Raw genomic sequence first — 23,540 nt, 5'->3', positions numbered from 1 at the left:
GAGAACAGAGATGAAAGCTGTCCAACTCCTTTGCCTTTATCCAAAGTGGCTGCTGCCTCTTTTTACAGAAGAAATGAAAGCTAGGATCTCATAAACAGTTGACCAACCCATATTTATTGGCCATTTGGCCAAGAGATTTAACCTGTGTTAGCCACTTCAGTGGGCAGTCCTGTACCTGGGAGCAGGAAGGTCCAGGGTCTCCCTGAGGAAGGATGCTGTCTACTTCCTACCCTGGTTGGTTTTTCGCCTCCGGGGTAGAGGTGCTCAGCTTCCTTTGCCAGCTGGGGCTATGGGTGGGCAGGTACAGAGCAGGAAGAGGGGTTCTGTGCCTTCAAAAGCTGGAGCCAGCCCTGGTGGCTGTCTTCAGTTGCAGTCCTGGATATCAGCTGTCCCCAGCCTTGGTGGGAACCCAAGAATAACTTGGAGAGGGAAAACCGGGATGGATTCTGGTCAGGGAGAGAATGGAAAGAGTGTGGGGAAGAACGGCAGTGATTTAGGAGTCCCACCCCTTGATGAGGAGAGAGGGCGAGATCCTACACCTTGATTGGTGAGGAGGGGTATGGTGTGAATAAAGGCCTTGCCTCAAGATTGGTGAGAGAAGGCTCTCCTCTGATTAAGGGGTAAAAAATGTGACAGAAGTAGCCATCTGATTGGTGGAGAAGGAATCCCTAGAGAGGTCTAGGTCTCTACCTCGTGCCCTTTCCTCCCCAAGTGTCTTCCCCTTAGGAGATGTGAGAACTCTGAATTATCCTCTTGCCAAAAATTACCCTGGTGATCCTGGCAGGAAGTACCTTTAGGAGCAGTTCACAGGCTGTGTCGGGAGAGAGAGGTGTGTCTTTGTATCTCTTGGTGAAAACACCTACCCCTCTTCCACCACCTGTCCTCCAGGGCCACATGGTTTAAGCAATGGTTCCTTGCATGCAAGCTGTTTTGTACTCTTCTGACAGCTTGTTCTTCGAAGAGTCAGGATCTCTTTCCCCAGCCTCTGATGTACCCTGGAGGAGCCCCATACTAGGCCCTCACAGGAAGAGCTTCACTTCTTTGCTTTACCCTAATTTCACAGAGGAATTAGGACAACTGGCGCTCAACTCCCAAGTTGGCTTGGGAATGGCCGTGGGGCCCTCTTTACCCCTTGACTTCTCAGAGCCGAGGAGGGGCCCGGGCAGGGGGCCCGAGGCCACCCATACACTGCTGGCGATTGGCTGGCTCAAGACCTTGTTCAGTGTCGGGCAGGGGTGGACCCAGACAAGAAGAGCTTGGAGCAAGGGCATTTGATTCCAAACATTACTGTGCAGTCTCCCCATTTGGGAAGTTTCATAGCAACAAATTTGTTGGGGTCTTTCTCCCCTCCCCTAGCTGAGGAGCAAACCGGGCCTGGCAGGGTTGGTGCATACAAAGGGCTGTAATAAACATGCCCAGGGATCAGGCCGCTGCACTCTCAGCTATTCAGCACGATTTCACAGCGCTGGGCCAGCCTCATTATGGTGTGGTCTGTTGTCCTATACAAAGTCAGATGAGATGAATTTCCCCCCTTTCTCCGCAAAATGGTTTGTGAATGATACTCGTCCTGGAATCTGTCAGAAGATAGGAGTTTTTGTTTACCATCTGACTTCTTTATGGACTTAGCAGGCACTTTCTTTTTTTTAGAGCCTGCAAAGAAGACGTGGCTATTTAACCATCTCAGCCGTGCCTCCATTGATAACAATATTAATTTATCATTTTCCCAAACCATCTGTGATGGATAAAGACATTCCAGGAGGCTCCCGTGAACCGAATTGTGATGAGAATTAAGAAATTAACCACCACATCCAGCTTCCCCACCACAAAGGGCCCTCGTTCCATCTCACTGAGCAGCAGCCTGCTCTTCCTGCTCACTGCCCTGCCCCCTTCTCTTCTTCGCTGAATGTGGCTGAAAGAAGGCTGCTAAGGCAGTTGGGGAGCCTCAGGAAGATGCAATCATTAGTGGGACGGAAGCACAAGACAGCGCCCACCAACCCTGCAGTTCAGTCTTGAAGCAAAGCTCCCACGGATCTTTATTCCTGCAGCTCTGCCAAGGGTTGGGGGGAGGGGGAGAATGGAGAACCCCAGTCCAGCCTCCTCTGGCTTCTTGGGGCCACTGTATGGAATTCTCCTCCCCCTCTCCTGTCAGTTATTTATCTTTTGGATTTTTCCCCCCTTCCTGTCATCATGGGCATGTTTTTCCCAACTCATCACTCTTGGGGGGGACGTGTGAGAATTACCTGGGATGTTGTAAAATGCCACTTGGGCCCCACCCCGGGGATTCTGGTTTCATTAATGTGTCTGTGTGAGATGGAGACAAACTGGCCTTGGAAAAGCTCTCCAAGGCTGAGAACTGCCAGGGCAGGGGTTGGCGTATATGAGATAAAGGTGGCAGATTGCTTTTGCGGTGGATTCAGGAAGTCCTCAAGGGAGGTCTAGGCCCTACAGTTCATTCCTTTGAGGGGAGAGATTACTAATTGATGGATTCAGATGTTTTAAGATTCTTTTGATGAACACTTGGAGGGGCACTTAAAGTTCTTTTCATTTTAAATCTTGCCGGGTGAGACATGTATGTCATTTGTGTGCATGTGTGTTTAGACCTGGCCCTCTGAGTCTCAGCAGAGCGAAGACCCTCCCACACCCCTCTTCCCAACTCGATGGCAGTGTCCCTTCTCCCACTTTCTGGGTCCCTTGTGACAGGTCCACTTCCTGCCATAATTTGGGGGGTTCAGGGAGAAGAATTTTTACCTGAGGCAAGAAGATAGTCAATGGCTATTCCCTGCAGCTCTCCCTAAGGCACAAAGGTCCCTGAACACCAAGTAGCCTCCAGTTTGCAAGGAGAGAAAGAGGCAGCTCTGATCCTGCAGGTGGGAAGAGCTTACCTCAGCACGACCCTGTTGCCCTAGCTTTGCTATGCTCTCGTGGAGACATGAGAGTCAAGGCTCCAGCTCTGGGTGTGGCTCATGTAAACAGTCTGCACATCTCAGCCATCTTACCTGTGGAGTCCTTTTCAGGTTTCTGGCCACTGAGTCCCATTCAACTTTGATATTCCACACTCTACCTGCTACTCTTCAGGAGCCAAAAATCTTAACCTCTCCTTGATTCGACAGAGGTCATTCTTTAGAGCAGCGTGTTTGTGATTAGGAAGGGCCAGGAAATAAGGCAGGGTAACTTTGTTCAGACGTCTGGACAAATGACAAGTGTCCTTGATCCTGTGACTCATACTCACCCCGTGCAGTGTACCATGGGGAAACGGTATCCCTCAGCCTAGCGCTGGTGTGCACTCCCTAAAAGTCTTTGCTAGTTAGCTCTACCACTCTGGGTGTGAGTGTCCCTATCCTGCCTTTTCTCATTCCTAGACTCTCTCTACATGGACATTCCAGGGGTTCTCAGTGCTTGACTAGAAAAGACCCTGATCTTTGAGTTCCCTAAGTTCTTGGTGCTTCTGGGCATGGCAGTCAGAGTGTTGAGGGTATTTGACTTGGGAAACAGTCTTTCCTTGGGGTTTCTGCTACAGAACATCAGGTGCACCTGGTGTCCAGGCTCCAGTCAGGACTCAGGTTTCACTTCTGGGTGAAGCATGTTTCACAGTTTCAGCCTTTGTGCTTGCAAATCCATTATGGACAGTGTGCAACCATAGTACCAGGACCCATCTCTAGGACCCAGCTTCCTGTCTGGAGCTGGGCAGAAGGATCCCTCTTGTCTCTTAGAGTCACCATGCGGATTACATGAGGCACATAGCATACATTCTGTACATGTTCACCACTGTGAACAGACACAAGACACAAGAACCCTCACAGTCGTCAGTAAGCACCCAAAGCAGCTCTTTTGCTATTTGTTTTCTGTCCTTATTTATTGATTTTCATGACCCAATGAGTTTCATTAGGGCTGCTTATAGGGTTCAGTATGAGGGGTATTTACAGGAGCCTAGGGTCCTTACCAATGGCTGTACTGCTGAAGAAAATTTCTCTCCCTTCCCTGACAACCATTAATTATGTATAACTCAGGGAAGGGTGGAGCCTTGTGAGCCCCTCCCCTTAGTTACTGAAGTTGCCTGTATGTCTTGGGTGGGGGGAGAAGTGGGGTGGTTCAGGAACATCCTGACTTCTCCCGGTGATGGGATGTTGACAGGCCCAATCTTGGGTTTTGAGCCATAAATCCCAACCATTGTGGAATCAAAGGTGCAGTCTCAGTGGCACACTCTAAAGACAGCATTCTGTCCTACTTCCCTCCCTCCTTCAGCTCTTAATGTTCTCTCTGCTGCATCTTTGATGGAGATCCCTGAGCCACGGAGAGGGTGATAGAGAAGTCCCACCCACGGCTGAGAATTTAACAGTTCTTATTCTCAGCACTAAGGCCAGATAGGTGTCTCTGCAGTCCTCGGTACCAGCTGCAAAAAGATCCTCTCTGACCAAAGCTCACTAATCTACGGGTACAAATATAATTATTTAGGTGATAATTTGACGGGCATGTCCTATCCATTTAGGCTTGCCCAGCTCTTGATGTGGAATGTAGCATTTGGTAACTAGCCTCTCAGCCAAAGGCCTCAACCCTTGTATAGACTCTCTGGCTGATTCCCACAGGATTGGACAGGATCCTAGGGATGTGCCCTGGCACTGGGGTTGCACACTGTCCATAAAGGATTTGCATGCTTTGGAAGCGCAAATGACAAACGAGCCCAGAGGAAGGAGGTGCCCAGCAGCTGCTTGTGGAGGCTCAGCGCAAAGGTGGGGACAGCTGTATACGGCCAGACACAGTTCTGAAAGCACCACTTGGAAGACTAGGCTGCATCTGAGGGCTGCCCACCTGGCCACACTCCAGCATGCAGTTCACCCAAAGCCTAGGCTGCTCCTCACTATACTTCTTGTAGCTGTCCTAGGTCGAGTGCCTGGGCTGGACCTTCCTTCCCATCTGCTGTCCTCCCAATCTAAGCCTATGTGTGCCCTTGAGGCAACAGTGGCACTCTGGGAATATGCTAAGGACCCGTGTGTTTCTCCTCCTCTGCAGAACAGGTGCAGGAAGACTACTGTTCAGTAGATCACAGCGGGTTGCATAATCCAGTTTAGAATTGTGGGCGTCCCCTCCCCCTGCCCCTGCCTCGTGTGCTTCCTGCCGTCTGCACCTTGATCTGAGAGTGTCAGAGAAAAAGCAAGGCCCTCTACCCTAAACCATTTATCCCTCAGTGCCTTTGTGAGCAACTGTTTCGAGGAGAGGAACGCTTGGCTTGAAGGAGGTTGGCACAGACAGCTGAAGTGAAGACTGGGGATTATCTGTGGGCATCCACCACGGTCTCCCCACACCCCATTAGCATGGAGTATGTGGCCTTTGAGCTTGCTGAGACCCAGGATGCGAGTGGATTGGCATTCCCATCCCCTGCCTCATTCTTTCTTCCTGATGCAGAGAACGGATGAAACGAGAAAAAGAAGCTAATTATAAGATAAGCTGAGTTATGTGGAAGAAGTAAACAGTTGGAAGAGAGGGTCAGTGAGGGGAAGCTTTCTATGAGACCCTGGGGTGGGACGTTTAGAGGAGACTGGGGTGTGAGGAGAAAGCCTAAGGAGAGAACAACAGTGCAGGCAGCCCTAAAGTCAAGAAGCAGCCGAGCTCTTGCTGAGCCCTTGGTCAGGAGGAAGGGAGAGAATGTGGGTCAGGGCCTTCTTACTGGCATCTGGTAGGTCCTATCCCCAAAGCACAGAAGGCTAACGCAAAACCAAGGATGAGAGTGACAAGGGGTTTGCAGTTACAGAAGCTCCTTCTGCAAGGAGAGCCACAATGGAGAAACAGTATTCATAGGTTCCCTATCTGGTCAAGGGTGAGCATCGTGGTGGGAAGAGCTCTCGAAGCCCAACAACCAGAAGGCGAATGACCCAATTCAAAGTGGGTAGGATATTTGAACAGACACTTCCTCGAGGATGGACCGGTGGCAAATAAATCCGTGAAACATTAGCTGTCGCTGGGGAAATGCAAATTGAAACCACACTCAGATTCCTCTCATTGATAATAAGAAATATAAGCCACTTAAGAATTCAAAATGCCTGTCGAGGACAAGGACCTAGCAGAGCCACCACACACTGCTGGTGGGAATCCCACATGGTGGAGCTGCCCAGTGCTTCCCTGAACAGTGAGACCCAGACCAGGATCCTGCTCACAGGCATTCCTCCAGGAGAAATGAAAATGTGGGTCCTACAAAAACCAGCCAAACAAAACAACCTGTGCAGACATTTATAACGGTCTTATGTCAGTTGCTCCTAACTAGAGACAGCCTCAGGGTGTGTCAGGGGATATACGGATAAAGTAGGTACATCCCCACTGAAGAAGACTGTTCAGTGTTACAGCAGAGAAACGAATTGATTCTCATGCTGCCACAGACAAACCTCAAACTCAGTTGGCGACATGCAAGAGGTTAGGCTCAACGGACGACGTACCCAGCAATCCCATTTGCATTGTAAATACTGTATAATTTTGGGATAAGACATTTTGCAAAAGGTGAAGCTGGCCGGATGGGGGCTGAGGGCAGAGGAAGAGACCCTATCTGTCTCCATGGACCCTTCTCCTTCCTTTCCTGATCTTGAAACAGCAAGAGGTCAGTTGATCCACAAGTCCACAGAACCCTCCCTACCTCTCTGTCCTTTGGGAACACATCCAGGTATACAGCCCAGTCTTGCTCTAGAATGATATACCCCTGTCCTAGTGAGGTTTTAATGCTGGGATGAACGCTATGAACCAAAGCAACTTGGGCAAGAGTCTTTCATTCTACAGCTTACAGTCCTTGTGAAGAGAAGGCAGAGCAGAAACGCCAGTAGAACAGGAACCTGGAGCAGGGACTGAAGTAGAGACCATGGAGTAGTGTTGTCTACTAGCTTGCTCTCCATGGCTTGCTCAGCTTGCTTTTTTTTATACAACACAGGAACACCTGTGGCACCACTCAGATTGGACTCCCCTCCCCCATAAGTAATGAAAATGTCCTAGGGTTTGCCTGCAGGCTAATCTGATGGAGGCAATTTCTCAGGTCTCTCTTCCTATATGGTCCACTCTTGTACCAAGGCTGATAAAAAGCTAACAGTGCAACCCCTAGTGAATGAGCCTTGTGTATGAGCCTTGCAGGTCTTGGAAGCCCTGTGGTCTCCTGATTGACTCTGCCATCAAACAATTCCTTGGGGAATCTTGGAGATTCCTCATGTTCTCTGATGGGCCAGGGTCCTGATGTTCCAGATAAAATAGCTTCTCTGCCTAGCATATGGCTTTATGCTCTGGGAGGCTTGAGAGGTGGAAAAAAGGTTCTACCAGGCTCCTGAATTGGTGAAAGGTTCTACTAGCCCTTGGCTTTCTAGCACCTTCTATTTCTAGGACAAGAGTAGAGAATACTCCACCACAAATACAACACACACACACACACACACACACACACACACACACACACACATATACTGTGTGGGTCAAGGTTCTGCGACTGGGTCCATTAAAATCTCTTGCTTGAAGGTTTTACTTCCTGGCCTCGCCTGGCCTCTGATGGGCCTTGACACTCCAACTGCCCTCTACTCAGGCCTTTACTGGCCACTTCTTTAGAAATGGCTGCTAATATCCCTAGGTTTGTAGGAAATTGGAACTGGCAGGGACCCTAGGGATTATGGAAGCCCTAGTAAGTACCCAGTCAGTTTGCTACAGTCTCAGATCGCCCAGAGACATGACCTGCCACAGAGAAGGTTTCTCCCCATAGCAAAGGTGGTTAGTGACTTCACCAGGGGAGCTGGGCTACAAGAAGCTCTGTGGGCTGATGAAAGGCACTTCTTTAAAGTGGCTTGGGTGAGAGAGAGCTCGTATGGGGTGTAGCACAGGTGTGCTAGTCACCTTGAAACACCAGAACAAAGTGCCGTGCACCTGCCGACTTAGACAACAGATAGTTAATCTCTCCCAGCTCTCGAGGCTGGAAATCCAAGGTCAAGGTGCCAGCTGGGCAGATTCCCTTTGAGGGCCAGGAGGGAGGGAGAGATCTGCTTCAGGCCTTTCTCCTGGGCTTACAGATGGTCACCCTCATCCTGTGCGTTCACACAGACTTTTCCTCTATGGCCGCCTCATACCTCATCTTGTGCGAGGACACCTGTCATTGATTAGAACCTACTCCAGTGACCTATTTTTGCCATAATTACCTCTTTAAAGGATTCATATTTGTCTGATGCATGGGCACTTGGGGTTAGGACTTCAGGGTATGCATCCCAGGGGCTTGGCATGTGAGTCAATCCTTAACATGAGGCCAAAGTAGTAAGTTTTCTCTGCTCCTGGGGGCATAGGGGACAGCCTGGGCATGTCTGGATTGGGGACAGAGGCTGTGCTTGTTCTGTTTCCCAATTACAAAGGGACCAGTGCTCAGCCGGCCCCTCTCTTTCCCACAAGCCTGTGTGTAGATCGATGCCTCTTGAGGCTCCACTTGATCTCATTCCCTGGGGCCAGGGTACCCAGGAAAAGTAGACAGATTTCTCCATAGGAGCCCCAGAAGACTCCCAGCTGGCTCCGTGAGCTGCTGGAGGGGCCTGGTCTCTGCTTATGCACACCCAGTAGAAGGTGAGGGTCATGCTTGGGTGTGGGAAGCCATTGGTCAGTACCAGGCACTTCTCATCCCACTATACCAGAGTTCTTGGAAGTCCCCTCCATTGGTAAGATCCAGGCACAGTACTAGTGGGTGCTTGGATAGGACACCCTGCAACACAATCCCAGCTCCCCGCCCCCGCATAGGACACTGTGATAAACAGCAGTCATGAGGTTAAGGTCTACACTCTAGATCCATGGAGACAAAATCCTTAGAGAGGTGTAGACTGCTGCCCTTACAGAGAAGCCACCTGTAGTCCAGGGAGAAGGGGTACTAATTCAGAGTCTCTGGCAGGGACAGGCGAGGCCTGGGTCCTCTGTCATCTATCTGTCTGTCCCTGTCTGCTGACCCAGCACAAACACAGGCCTCGGTTCTCTGCAGCCAGCTACACTCGTGGGAAACCTGATCCTGCCATGTTCTCAGGGACCCACACTTCCTTCACATTCTCTCCTCATGGAAAAACTTCTGGTCCTATTTCCCATGAGCAGGTGCTGCCTGCCCCATGTAGACTGCATGGAAGGGGTTGACTTCCCTATAAAAACCATGGCTAGCTTCCAGGGAAACGGGAGTCACCAGGAGGGCTTCCTGTGACAGAGGATGTTCCAGCCTGGGTCATGTTCTCAGAAAAATTAGGAAAGCTTTCTGTTCACCCCTCATTGGAGCCCCAAAGTAAAAGGTCCCTTCCCCCTGCCTCATTCTGCACTTAAACCAACCTGCTGTGTGCTAGTCACTGTGTGAGTGTAGGTATGTGTGAATCTGTGTGTTGTGCATGTACCCACGTGTATGACCTTGTGCCTGTGTTTACAGGCTAAGGAGTTACAGCCTCTGACTTTCTCTTCCTAAGGTTCCAAGGCTTCCCTGGGTCCTGGCTCTCTCTCTCTTTGACAAAGGCTGTTGGAAGTCTGTTTTCCCTATTGTATTCTTCAGGGTTCTCTAGAGGCACAGAACTTACAGAATGAGTGTGTGTGTGTGTGTGTGTGTGTGTGTGTGTGCATCTATGTGTATGTGTCTCTGTGTGTGTGATTTATTAGAATGGAATTGCAGGCTATAGCCCAGCTACTCCAACAATAGCTGTGTGATCTACCTAGGGAAGGTCCAAGAATCCAGCCATTACTGGATCCATGAGGCTGGATGCCCCAGATGGTCTTCAGTATATCTCATCTCAGCTGCATGCATGCATGCATATATATATATATATATATATATATATATATATATCCCAAAGAAGTGGTAGGCTCTAATGCCAGTAAAGGGATGGACCTGCCCATGAGAATGAAGGCAAGCAGGGAGGGAGGGAGGGAGAGAGAGAGAGCTGGGGGAAGAGAGGAAGGGAGGTAGGGAGGGAAGGGGGGAAAGAGAGAAAGAGAGAGAGAGAGAGAGAGAGAGAGAGAGAGAGAGAGAGAGAGAGAGAGAGCAAGCTCATTTCCTTCTTCCATTTCCTTTAAATAGATTGGGAGCAGAAGATACAGCCCAGATTAAAGGTGGTCTGGGCTGGAAGCGGGTCTTCCCACATTAAATGATTTAATGAAGAAATGAAATCCCTCACCGGTGTACCCAGCTGTTTGGGTTTTAGTTAATCCCAGAGGTAGTCAAGTTGACAGACAAGAATAGCCACCACACCCCTGTAGAGGACCTTACCACAAGGGCACTGCCTCTTGTTGGCTTTTCTTCTCACACTTAAAACCCACCCTTTGCTCAGAGGGTGCAATTTGGGCCATTCTTCCCCCCCACCCCCAGTCTGTGGGGAAAAGTCTTACCCTGGGGCCATTTGCCTGGGCATCGGGAATGAGTGAAGGGTGGATCTCTATTGGGTTGCACTTGGCTGCATTTGGTGTTGGGCCATACAATGGCCTTACAGTGCCTGAAATAGGGCAGAGTTCATTTCCCTACTGAAGAGACAGAACTTCAGAGGGGTGTCCTGAGAGGCTGAGGGGTCTGGACATTCTCTGTCCTCAGGGCTCCAGATCCTTCCAGGTCTCACTAGCCTGTTGCCCTGTCCTCTGACAATCACACTGTTTCCACGGGGTATGTGTAAGAGGATGCCGGTGTGCTGGCATGGTCTGTAGGAGCCTTCATTGGTGTACCTCTGCTGGCAGATGCTCTGACAGTGGCGTGGCTTGGATGTGACCCTTTAGTGACTCCTGTGCATAGATAATGACTGGTATGGACATATACACCACACTGCTGCCTCAGTTAGACCAGATGCATGGCTTTGCTTCCCACAGAATCTTGGGAGAAAGATTTGGAACCCAGCAGCAAGTTTTACCTTACACCCAAGCTAAGGATGAACCCTTAGGATGAGCTGACCTTACAGAATCCATCTAGTCCCTGGCCTTGCCAGCACTGGGCCAGCCAAAGTGGATGCGGTCTCAGCTTACAGGGCTTCATGTATAGTCTTCCATGCTCCTCCATCCAGAGCTTGTGCTGGGCCAGCTCCTACCAATGTGGAAGACACTCTGGGCCAGTGCTGGTGTCTAGGTGTGATCTGGCTTATAATCTTGGGTTCCTTCTTCCAAGGAACCACGAGTTACTGTCACACAGTTGAATCCCATCGGCATCCCAGGAGGATGGTCACGGTGTGAATTTGATTGCCAGTGGGCTGGCAGAGCAGGCCAGGAGAGGTCAGCTGGCCCGAGAACCTGGTGTCCCCATATGCCTGTGTCCACATCTGTGGCTCATGCCTTCAATCCCATGCTGTGGTCCCCTGTTCACACATGGCCAACTGAGAGGCACGTCCATATCACTCCTACCGCAGGGAAAGGTCAAAGGTCCTTTGCAGCCAGCTCTTCCTCCCTGTCACCCTTTCTACAGGCCATCAAGACTGGATCTTACTACTCACTTTTCAAAAGGCTACAGACTTGGATCTAGGGTACACTGATGAAGACAATGTCGCCGCCAAGACATTTTCCCATCTACAGTGATGTATTAACTATTTATTTTCATGCTGGTGACAAAGGTAGCCCAAGGGAAGACTGAGTTTGGCTCATGTTCTCCGAGGGTTTTCCTCCATGAAGGCAAAAGCGACCATGCTGTGCAGGATGCATTTGAACTTGAGATAGCTTGTTTATGAGGAATGAGCCAAGAAGCGGAGAAAACCGGAACCAAGAGCAGATATAGCTGTATAAATCCCATCCCTGGTGACCTAATTTTCACCATCCACAGCCTTCAGAATCACACCACAATCCACACATAACAAATGCTCAAAAACACTGGAGATCTATAAGGGATATTTCAGAGTTGAACTCCAAGAAAGGGCAAGATGGGGAACAGCCCCAGGGCTTCTCAGAGATACCAAGTCAGGAGTCAGCAAGCTGCCAGGCCCCTCTGTCCTCCATCCTGTCAGGCCCAGATCCCTCCTCATCCTGGTGCTTCCCCATGGTTTCACATATTCTGACACCACTGGGCGAACATGAGTTCATATTACTCTCCTTCCTGAGCATTGGGGGCAGGCGGGCTCTAATGCACACATTTTCCTGATGCACCTCACAGCCACTCCCAGACTGGAGGCCTAGGGAGAGGCTGCCTTCTCAGGGCCAGCTGTACCGAGGAGGGGACTTTTACTTTAGCTCTTTTGGGATCTCACGTCTCACTTATATTCCTAGATATTTTTGTCCCCTTTGGGGACAGCAACAAAGCAGTTTGTGGCATGAGTTGAAATGACTGAAGATTGTGTTTCAGGGGCGCCCTGCCCTCCTGGGCTTCCTGAAGCAAGGACAGGCATAACACTGCCTCCTTTACCCTGTTCCTTCCCCAGCAAAGCCACTGCTCAGGCACAGGTGGTGGGCAGAACTTGGCAAGATGCCTTGACGGCCTCTGCCTGCGGGGGTAGATGTTGCTTGTAGCCTCGTGGTGGTGGCAGAGATCTTCCCTAAAGGTCAAGCTGTGTTATGACTGGAACACAGTGAGGGAGCTTTAGGATGCTGTCGGATGTGGGGCTACCCACCAGAGCTCACTCTTTAAAACCAGGAGGGTCCTAATGTTCATGCAGTGGCCTCTGGCCTTGCTTCACTCCCAGCTTGACCGTTCCATTCCTGGGAGGCCCCTAGGCAGTTCACCAGTTCAGTGGTTACTCTTTTAAGGTAAAGTGCTCTAGTGACCTAGAAGCTTGGCTTCTGGACATCTGGCTGTTGAGCAATTGGGGACAGCATCCCAGGTACCTCCTCCCTTTGCCTCCCTCTGGCCAGCATCCCTGAACTTCATCAGCTCCAGAGTCTTTTCCACCCAGGAACCTACAGAGAAATCTGGAAGAGAAGCCTTTTACCCTTCAGCACTGCCCCCCACTTCCACTCCTTGATATCATAATTGAGTACCCACCCTCCTTCAGGGCTTTGAAGGGGTTCCCTGGCTCCCCTCTTCTATTCCTCAAGCAACCCTTTGCCGTAGGTCCATTTTGATTTTGGTTCCCCACTTCTTGGTAGGTAGGCAATCCATCTCAGAACTTCTAGAACATGTGTGAGCTTGGTTAGGCCAACCTGTTCTTTTTCATTTTTCTTCTCTCTGGGGTAGGGTGCATGGGACAGGCCTGGGTGGAAAGGGCACTCAGTGCCCCTCTGATCCTTCTGTTTTATGTTCCTCACAGCCTGTGATTGCCACCCTGTGGGTGCTGCTGGTAAGACCTGCAATCAAACCACCGGCCAGTGTCCCTGCAAGGACGGCGTGACAGGCATCACCTGCAACCGCTGTGCCAAAGGCTACCAGCAGAGCCGCTCCCCCATCGCCCCTTGCATTAGTATGTGTGTCCCCTCGTGTCTGCTTGAGTGGGATGGGGGACCCTGTGGGGATGGGCTGCTCATGTCCAGTGAGTGGGTTTAGTCATTGCCAATGGACATCTCTTTGTTCATTGGTTCTCAGTAAGATCTGGTGAGAGACTCCAAGCCATAAATTTCTTCAGAAGTAACTATGTGTGTTAAAGCCAGACTGCCCATAGCTCTCAGTCCTACAAGTACTGAGTGGGTTACTGGCTCCAGGCTGGACAGCAAGACTCCTCTCCAGCATGAGCCTGACCCCTCTGTGGTACTTTCACCCTAGACCCAGTGGGGGTGGGGGCCTGACACAGCTGCAGATTCAGAAAAGAGCAGACCAAAGCCTTGGGCCTTTGAGAGAAGCTACTTAGGTTCTTGTGCATGGTCCCTGTGGTCCCTATGAAGGGTTAATAGAGCAGTGGGGTAGAGGTCCCAAAGAGGCATTACATAGAGAGGGTCAGTCATTCAGGCCTTGGCTCTGAGGGGTCTCTGTATTTTGCATCTGGCGGGTCATGCTACTGTGACCCTGGGCAGAAAGTGAGCTCTGGCTGGCAAGAAAGGCCTAACCCAGGTTCAGCCTCATTCTGGTGATTCCTTGGCTGGGGCTGTCCAAGCCAAGAAGGGACGTCCAAGGCAGAGGAGTAGGAGAGAGTCTCAGCAAACAAGCTAGAATCCAAGGAACCAAGTGGATTCTCTAGAGAGCAGGCTTGGCCAGCTCCGCCCAGGGAGCTGGCTGCCGACTGCTTTTTGCATGGCACGGTGCCTTGTACCTTTTTAATGATTTAAACACAAATCAGAGGAAGAATACTATTTCAAGGCACAATAAAAAAGCATACCAAGTCGCCAGGCATGGCGGTGTAAGCTTGCAATTCCAACACTTGGGAGGCAGAGGCTAGAAGACAGAAGGTTTGAAGCTAGCCTAGGCTACATACTGAGACCCCTGTATTGATTTCTTAAAAAAGAAGAAAAAGAAAAAGACATATTGTCTGCAGCTGCTTTCGTTTAATAGCCTAGCTGCAGCATAGACTATAACCCACACAGCCTGAAATGTTTACTACTTGGCCCCTTTCAGAAGTCAGTCAATCTCCGTTTCTGAGATTCTCAGAGTCCCTTGGTAGTCTCTATGACTGATTAGCGATGGGGTCTCAGAACAGCCCGAGAGGCATGGGGCCAGTGCCTGGAGTCACTTCATGCCAGGAGCCACCTCCGAGTCCTAGAGTTTCTTCATAGAAGTCACACTCATCCTGCCTCAAGTAGGTGGGAACCTTAGACAGCCCACGTCTCTCCTGTCCCTCTGCCTGTGCTTATCTGTCCTACTCTGTGTGGCCTTCGCTTTCAGAACAGGTCAGCTCTGTTGGTTCTGACAGCGATTCTGACCAGTTTATGAATCAGGAGTCTCTGTCAGAGTGTCCCTGTAGGTGTACTGTCAGCAGATGACCCAGTGCTAGCATAAGGCACTCCTGATGTCCTTTCAGGGTATGGCGGGTGGAAAGGGTGTGTAGACCGGATGTTGTTCAGTAGAAGTGCGCATGCCTAGAATACCCCAAGCCTCGGGTTCACCCCAGCATTCAAAGGAAGGAGTGGAAAGAAATCCCTTCCCACTATGGCATCCAATCACGAGTCTCACAGCCTATAGAAACCCCCTTTTCGGGGTTGGGGATTTAGCTCAGTGGTAGAGCGCTTGCCTAGGAAGCGCAAGGCCCTGGGTTCGGTCCCCAGCTCCGAAAAAAAGAACCCCCAAAAAAAGAAACCCCCTTTTCTGCACACCCATAAAGCTATGATACAAACATTTAGAAAGCCAGGCATATTTGGGCCTCTGGGAACCTGTTCTGTTGGTGAGTAGTGTCTCTCCCTCTCTCTCTCTCTATCTTTCTCTCTCTCTGTCTCTCTCTGTGTCTCTCTCTCTGTCTCTCTGTCTGTCTCTGTCTCTCTGTCTCTCTCTCTCAGCTGTCAGGTTGCTCAGAATGACAAGAACTAATCCCCCAGGGGAAAGAACATCATGAAGTGATCTTTCAAAGCCAGCGCCTGGGCCCTCTTACATGCTCTGCTCATTCTGACTTGCTTTGGAAAAGGAAGGGCTGATGTTCAGTACAACCCTCCTCTGCCTGCCCCACCCCCAACCCCGCAGAAACAGTTGATCTGGGCTCCATTCTAGGATGCCCCAGGGGCTTACATGGCCAGTGCTTAGAAAGCTTGTGCTCTGTTTTGTCCGAGCTAGGGGAGCCATGGGCCATGTGTGGGCCTCTCCACTTTAGACAACTAGTTTGGCTGTCCAGTGTGCACCTTGGCCATTACTGTGAATACCAATTTGCAGACCCTCCGTTTCAGACTAGGTCATTCAGATATTGCTTCCTGAGAGTTTCTGCCCGGACCAACCTAGCCTCTTAGGGCTAAGGAAGGGCCTAGGTCCAGCTTCCTAATGAGCTGCTGTGACTGAGCACCTGAGATGTGTGAGTAAAGTCACTGAGAGCAAATCTGCCCTGCACTGTGGACTGTTGTCTGCCTTTGCTCCTAAGATACAAAGCCAGGATCCTCTAGGAGACACAGATCCTAGAGGGACAAGCCTCAGATTCTAGGTGTCTAGAATCTAAGGTCAGAGGAAAGACACCACAGTCAGATGCTGGCAACAGACAGGATTGGAGGTCACTCACCAACAGTTGTGTGCTCCTTCCCCTAGAGCAGGGGTTCTCAACCTTCCTAAGACTGTGACCCTTTAATACACCTCCTCATGTTGGGATGACCCCAACCATAAACTTATCTTCATTGCTACTTCACAACTGCACTTTTGCTGCTATTATGAATCATGATCTGACATGCAGGATATCATAATGTAATATGATATGATAATGTAACCCCTGTGGGGTCACAACCCACAAATTGAGAACTGCTGCCCTAGAGGGACTTTGGATCCATGGTTTGGTCTTGTCTAGAAAGAGGAAGCCCAAACTTTTGATAGCTGGTGGTTGAATCAATGGAGCTGACTGGCTGAACTTCCTCAGCTTGCGGGAACGCAGGGAAGAGTACAAGACGTACAAGGGATGAGCTGCTATTTTAGGTAGAAGAGGACAGTCAAAATGAAGGCCATGCCTTTATGAGCCACACCTCCTTCAGTCACATCCAAGCCTGCAGACTACAAAAGGCCTTAGCTGATGTGAGAGGATCCCTGGGGAGCTAGGACCAGGCTGCAGATACCAAGGGTAGGCTCCCTAGCCCCTCACATACCATCTCGGCTTCTAGACCCTTCTCACCTATACAGTTAATGTTGTAGATGACCAAGACCCAGGCAGTCATACTATGATGAACAGAGAGCCTGAGGAACCCCAGAGCAGGACCAAGTTGAGGACCCTTGGACAGCAGCACTGAGATGAACATCATGTCAGGTCCTGGGTACAAGATAATTGTGTGGACTGCCAGACCCCTACTCCTGACCCTTCTTACAGACAGGGCTCATGATATTCCTTCCCAGAGGACAGGAGAACACATTGATGTGCCCAGGGTCCCTGGGATCCTGCTGCCAGCTTCTCCTTCTCCCTTTCTCTCCCTTTTTGCTCCTTTGAGCTGTGCTGTGGAGTGGGTATGGGGGAGGAAGCTAAATACCGGGAAGCGTCTTCTCTGAGACCCTTATCTTTCCCAGGACAAAAATAATGACTCTATCTCCCCATTTGTCTCTCTTCCCTTTTCTGAACCTCATGAAGAGATTCCTGTAGCGCCACCCACCACTGCAGCCAGCAGCATGGAAGAACCTGAAGGTGAGACAATCCCCTTAACCTTTTGAGGGTTACATTGGCTGTGTAGTAGGGACATGACTGGGGATTTGGGGTTGGGGGTAGAGAGGCCCAGGCCCTTCTGTGACCTCTTCCCACTGCCAGCTAGGCTCTGTTTTGTATTCGTGGTCCCCTCAGCTGTTCTGAAGAAGAAGGAACCACCAGGCCCTTATATAACTCATTATAACTCTTCTCCTAAGAATAAAGGTAGAGGATGCTTTAAGAGAGCCAAGAGCCAAGAACCCTGAAAGTGGAATTCTCCCTCCTTGCCCTTGGAAGTTAAGAAGTTGCCAGAACCTCACAAATACTGGGCCAAGGACTCCTTGCCTTCCAGGGTTTGGGGAGAGCAAGGGTCTAGTGTGGGGGTTGAGAGGGAGTACCTGGGTACTGGGCCACAGTCAGAATTAAGGAGCTCTGAGACTCAACGTGGGAAAATAACCTCATTTTCACATCCACCTATTACCTGAAGACCCAGCCTCTCCTTCGTGACAAAGGTAGGTGCCAGCCATCACTGCTGGCAGTGTCTGCGATGTATTTACCATAGTTGGCCATACCTGTGTTCACAGTGCCGATGCCACAAGATGCAGTGTGTGCCCCTGGCTGCTACCTGAATTCCTATACCCACTGATAGATGCTCTTCTGCTGTCATTAAGAAAGCACACGTGTGAAAGGTTACACCGCCAAGTTGGGAGAGCTCAGATAACTGGACTTCCGTAGTATCTTCCTATGCACTGTTAGATGCTCCTTGCCTTAGGATGGGTTGACATCCTGGATAGGATTATTGTGAGTGAGAAAGGCTGTAAAATGTAGCAAATATAGCACCCAGTCCTCACACAGCTGAGCCATGATCTATCCTGGGGTGAGTGGGCGGAGCTCCCTGCTGCTGCCCAGCATCACAAGAGAAGGAGCAGATCCAACCTCCTCTGTTCACAACACATTCAGAGCATGGCTGGTACTCGAGGCCTGCTGTTTTCACACCATAGAAAATCAAGACTGTTTTAGCCTCAAGAAAAAAAAAATGCTATTCTGAGAAAAGGTCCACTGGACTTCTTGGTAGAGGAGAGGTTTCATATCCCTGGTTCAGGGTACACAGGGAGCTTAGAGCCCCACGGGATGTGTGCTGTGTTAGGGCCACGCCTGGAGACCCTGGTCCCAGGGTAGGAGTGGTAATGAGTGACATGAAGGTCCTCATGTCGGTCTGGGAACTTTGCCTTCTCTAGGTGGCTCTATAGAGAGCTGCGAGTGAGCATGGGCACTCAGGTGGTCACCCGATTCTGGATCTAGGGGAGAACTGGCTGTATCCTGGGAGCTTGAGGGAAAACAGACTCAGGACTTGACATATCTGCGGGAGCTTCCACTTATGAAGACACATGCTGGAAAGTCCTGGAGGCACACTGGGAATAGTCCAAGATAACTCAGTCCTGGGCTGTTATTGAGGCTTCTAGTACCCTTGGTTGAACCCCTGGCAGGAGAAGGGTAATAAGGGCCAGGGACGCCATCGTGAGTGCCTGGGTGCTAGATGCCAGACTGGAAGTATAAAGACTGAAATCCCCAAGTCACCACCCTTGACAGCCTTGTTCCAGAGGCCAGAAGCTGTTGTTTTCTATACTGAGCTTTTAAAATTGAAAATCTGTTCTCCCCAGCTTCTTGAGAGGCAGGAAGATCATGTGTTTACAAGTCTGAGGACAAGATGGGCAGTCCAGAGAGACCCTGTCTCATGAAAACCACAAACAAAAGAACTCCTCTCTCTTGCTGAGGACAAGGATACTTTAAAAAAATAAAAACACAACAAACCACAGGGGTTTTCCCTCCCTCTTTTTTTGGATTAAAAATTAAGTCAGATACTGAGTTCACTTGAGCACATGATCTGCCTGCTGGTTTAATCTCCAGCACCAACTAATTAATTAATTAAAATAAAAATTAGGGGATAATAGTTTTGAACTTGGAAGATGTTATAGTGGACACTGGATTATTTTTATGTTTGTTGTATATTTGGGTGTTTGTGTGTGTGCGTATGCATGTATTACCATGAGGCTTGAATGGCTACAGGTGTCTTTTTAACTGCTCTGCACTTTAATTAATTAATGAATTTAGAGACAGGGTCTCTTGTTGCACTCAAAGCTCTCCACTTCTGGCTGGTCTAGTGAACCAGCTTTCCTGAGCATCCCCCATCTCTGCCTTCTGAGGGCTGGCATGACAGGCAGTTGCCATGTCTGCCCGCTTTTCACATGGTTCTGGGTATCTGAACTCTAAGGCTGTTCTCCATTGAGCCATCTCCTCAGCTCCAGAATTTCAGTTCTTCTTTTTAAAAAGGAATTTTGCCTATGTGTGTATGTGCTGTGTATGGCAGAGTCTAGAGCAAGGCACTGATTGGACTCTGTGGCCTTGGTTGTAAATTGCCTAAAGTGGGTGCCTGCATTCAACTTGGGCCCTCTGGAAGAGTGCCCCATGCTTTTAACCACTGAGACATTTCTTCAGCCCCCAAATCTGATTCTTTATACCGTGATCATCTGACCTGATACACCTGAGTCGACTCACTGGATGGACTGTGCAGAGGCAGGATACACAGTTTGCCCAAGGATGAGATAACTCTAACGGTCTGTCTCCCGGAAGTTTTTCTAGACCTTGCAACTTGACTTTGGGTTTCTTGTAATTTTTTTTTTAACCTCCTAATACAAATGGACCCAGTAAAGCATCGGAAGGTTCTTGGCTTTAAGGGACAAGAGATGAAAACACCTGTGATGTTGGGGGATCAAGCCTGAGGCCAGGGGAATGCTCCACTCCAGCCTCACTTCCGAGCCACGCCTCCGAGCCACGCCCCACCGCTAAAACCTCTGAGCCACGCCCACTCCAGCCCTGCTTCTGAGCCACGTCCCACCCCCAAACTCCCGTAGACGTCTTAGCAGTCTTCCTTAACTAATTACCTTTTCTGGCTCCTTTGGTTTTGCGACTGTGGTTTCTTCATTTAAAGCCATAGCAAACAATGGCTGAAAGTGAACCACTCCAGTGCTTCTCTTGAAGAGAGAGTGGGAAAGCAGGTCTTCTGGGACTTGGGGCAATGCCTGAAGCCTCAGCCTAGTCTTTGCAGCCTGCCCTGCATGCTCTGCCAAGCAGGCGCCATTGCTAAGACTCTGGAGCTGGCCTTTGCGTTGACCTAGGTGACCTACCGCACAGAGACTGGCTGGCCAAGCTGAGAGTTGAGCTGGAGGCTGGGAGGCACTTCAGAAGTGAGGTCCTGTGCATGCGCACACCGAGTGGAAACTAAGATCACCTGTGGAAACTAAGTCACATCAAAGAGAATTAATAAGCCGTGGATTTATTCTCTAAGCTGAGGGATGAAACTTCACCCTGAACTCTAGCCCTTGGAGAGCCAGCTTCCTTGGAGAATGTTCTTTACTGCTCCCAGGCAAGGTGATAGGGGTGACCTGGGACACATCTAGTAACTGGGTAGAGGGACCTCCATCCTGGTGGCTGGAAGAGGAGAGCTGCTCTGTGGGAGCTCTGGGTGTTTTTGACCTGCTGTGATTTACTTTTTATGGGGTCACTTGGGTGAGTGGGAGGAGCTTGGGTTTGGAGTTAGGCATCTGCCAGCGTCCTCAGTGGCTCTGAGAGTATTGCTGGAAGTACAGCTTCTCCCCCATTAAACAGGAAGGGGCGGGCCGTGTGTTCCTTCCCTAGTGCCCCTGGGCAGGAAGGAGCCTTTGCTCCCGCTAGAACTTCCTCTTCTGCAGAAACACCTGTTGTCTCTCCTGCTGCCTCAGACAGCAGCTCCACCTGTAATTCTTCTTGAGGCACGTGGGCCACGATGGTAGACACGCCTTACCTTGGCTCATTTGCAGGACGAGTTGCTTTCCTTGGAGGACCCTCCTGCCTGTGGCTAGTCAGGATACCCCATTTGGAATCCTTGAGGCTTGAGTAGGGAAGAGACATGCGGGGCTGGCTCAAGAGACCACGAGAGTCCACCACAGCAGAGCCACTAAAACCCATGACATCAAAGAGCAACCTTTGCTGACCTCCCTCATTCCCAAGGCTCAGACAGCTTGTGACAGCTAGCCCTGGGTTAAGGTCCACCACCTCCCCCACCCCTGATTCCCTAGCTGCCTTTTCATAGCTTCCACTTAGGGTCCTCTGTGGGCTTTCTGCTGCAGTTAAGTGGCTCTGGGGTGGAGCCAAGTGGCTTTCTAGGGTACCAGGTAGCCTTTCAGGAGAGCCCAGAGAGACCTCATAGCTGGAGTGCTGGAGGACACTGCCGGAAATGCCAATAGGTATGCACTGGGGGAGGGGTGGCCTCTAGTTTTTACTAAAGAAACTGAGTTGAGATTTGCAGAGTGGGCCAGCCTGGGCTCAGAGCCACAGGACCCCACTGATCTGATCTCTTGACATTTCTTTCTCTATGTAACTTATACTAAATCTCCTGTTGCAAGGGGTTGTGGTGGGATTATACTTCAGGCACCGTTGGTTCAAGGGTGGACACCTAATAGGAATTAAAACCACAAAAGCAGCTGGGTTTGGAGGCATAGGCCTGCAGTCCTGCTACCTGGAGGCCTGAGGTGGGAGGATCACAATTCAAGTTCTGTTTGGTTCATAGAGCAAGGTCAAAGCCAATCTGAACAAATGAGGGAGACCCTGTCTCGGAGTACGAATGTGAACGGTGAACCAAGCGTAAAGCACAGTGGTAGGACACTTGCACGAGGCCCTGGATCCCTCCCACTGTAAACAGAAGCAAGGATTCCAGGGCAATGGAGGTGGAGGTGAGGCTGCTCAGCTCCTGTCAGCTTTTCTGTCCAGCCTGGTGAAATTGGGGCAGAACTCGTCATTTTTGTAATACCGGAACAGAATTTTAATCGGAGTAGTGAAGGAATGCCAGGCAAAAATAAGTGAAGCAGTAAAAGTATGGATGGATGTTTGGAATGGACACTGAGGAGCAGAAGGAAGTGGAGGTTCCCGCCATGTTAGGGAGAGCAAGACCCAAACTGTCAAAATGTCAGTTCTCCCACAAGTGAACCGTAGACTTAGCATAACTCTGGCCACAACCTCCATTAGATGGGGCAGGATTCTAAAGTTCAGCCAGGAAAAAAAAAGTCAATGTGTTGTAAGAAAAGCCAAAATGTTTTTTTAAAGGTAACTAATGAGGGTGATTAACTCTACTGGATATTCTAAGATATTGTAAGTGGGGCGTTTAAATGAGTGTGGCCGAGGAATGGGGAGGTGCCCAGAGGGACGTGGTACCAGGGCATTGTGTGACTAAGGAGAAGCTAGCAAATGCTGCTGGGAACACTGGCTGCTTACGGTGCCCACAAGCTTAGAGTCCCAGATCCTGCAGGATGTCTGCAGAGGGATAGAGAGCTGCAAATCATTAATGAGTGTATAATAATCTAAAATAAAGTATATGTATGTATGAATGGCATATCTACATGTCTGTATGACATCCACACCTATGTACATTTTCATCAATGTGATCTCAGGGTAAATAAGAAATCTGAATAGGACGTAAAAACCCAGGAATCATAAAAGGAAAGGTTTTGTGGATATAGATGGAAACTCTCGTACTCTAAGCAAGAATAAAAAGCAAACTTGAAGCTCAGAAAGCTATTGTGATGTGGCTGGCAAAAGGTCAAAATCCTCAATAAATGAAAAGCATTTACAACTCAACAAGAAATCCTAATGTGAAATTGAGTTGTAGAAGTGAACTAGAAACACAGAGAATTTGTACAAATGGCAATGAGTACCAGAAGTATTCTGCTTATATGACAGCGTTACCAAGAGTACAATCTTAAAACTTTCTAGATTTAGTACCCGTGTGCATGGGATACTAGGGATTCGAATCCAGGACCCCACACAGTAGAGGGGAATGCTCTGCCAGTAAGTTATCTCCATAGCCTTTTTTTTCTTTTTAAAAACTTTTTTTAAGATTTAATTTTTAAAATAATTTACACGGGTATGTGTGAACTTATATGCACCATGTGTGTGCGGGAACCTCCTGAATCCAGAAGAAGGCATCAGATCCCTCGGGGTATGGTTGTTAGCCACTATGTGGCTGCTGGTTTCCCGGTACTCTATGAGAGTAGCAAGTACATTTAACTCCAGACACTAGCCCGTTTTTAGTTTGAGGTAGGCTCTGACTAAATCACCCAGTCTGGCCTTGAACATTTTTATTCTCCTGACTTCACCAGCTGAGTAGATGGCATTATAGGCCCACCATACCAGATCTGGGAACTCTGTCAGTATTTAGGAGATAAAAAGCAATCCCCAGTGTTGAAAAGGATTGGAGAGGAAGGTACTCAAACGCTTAGTACTGGGGGAGTAACCTGTACCTTTTAGGAAGGGAGATTGAACATCATGTGATCCTTGTGACATACCTATGTGGGCTCACTTCTGCCTAAGGAAACACTGGTGATTAGTAAAGTTGGCGCCAAAGAGGATGATTACCACATTGTTGGTAGTAACCAA

General features: G+C 49.6%; 1 protein-coding gene across 2 annotated transcripts in view; it reads left to right on the top strand.

Moving 5' to 3' along the window:
- Positions 1 to 23,540, top strand: part of Ntn1 (netrin 1) — a 192,311-nt gene that overhangs the window by 127,559 nt on the left and 41,212 nt on the right. For both annotated transcript variants that reach the window (NM_053731.3, XM_087569327.1), the window contains 2 exon segments: positions 13,164 to 13,313; positions 17,022 to 17,075. In NM_053731.3, coding sequence (NP_446183.2) covers positions 13,164 to 13,313; positions 17,022 to 17,075 — 204 coding nt within the window.

Source organism: Rattus norvegicus, chromosome 10 (assembly GCF_021556685.1).
Source record: "Rattus norvegicus strain SHRSP/BbbUtx chromosome 10, alternate assembly SHRSP_T2T, whole genome shotgun sequence".
NCBI lineage: Eukaryota > Metazoa > Chordata > Mammalia > Rodentia > Muridae > Rattus > Rattus norvegicus.
This window is presented reverse-complemented; position numbering and strand designations above follow the sequence as displayed.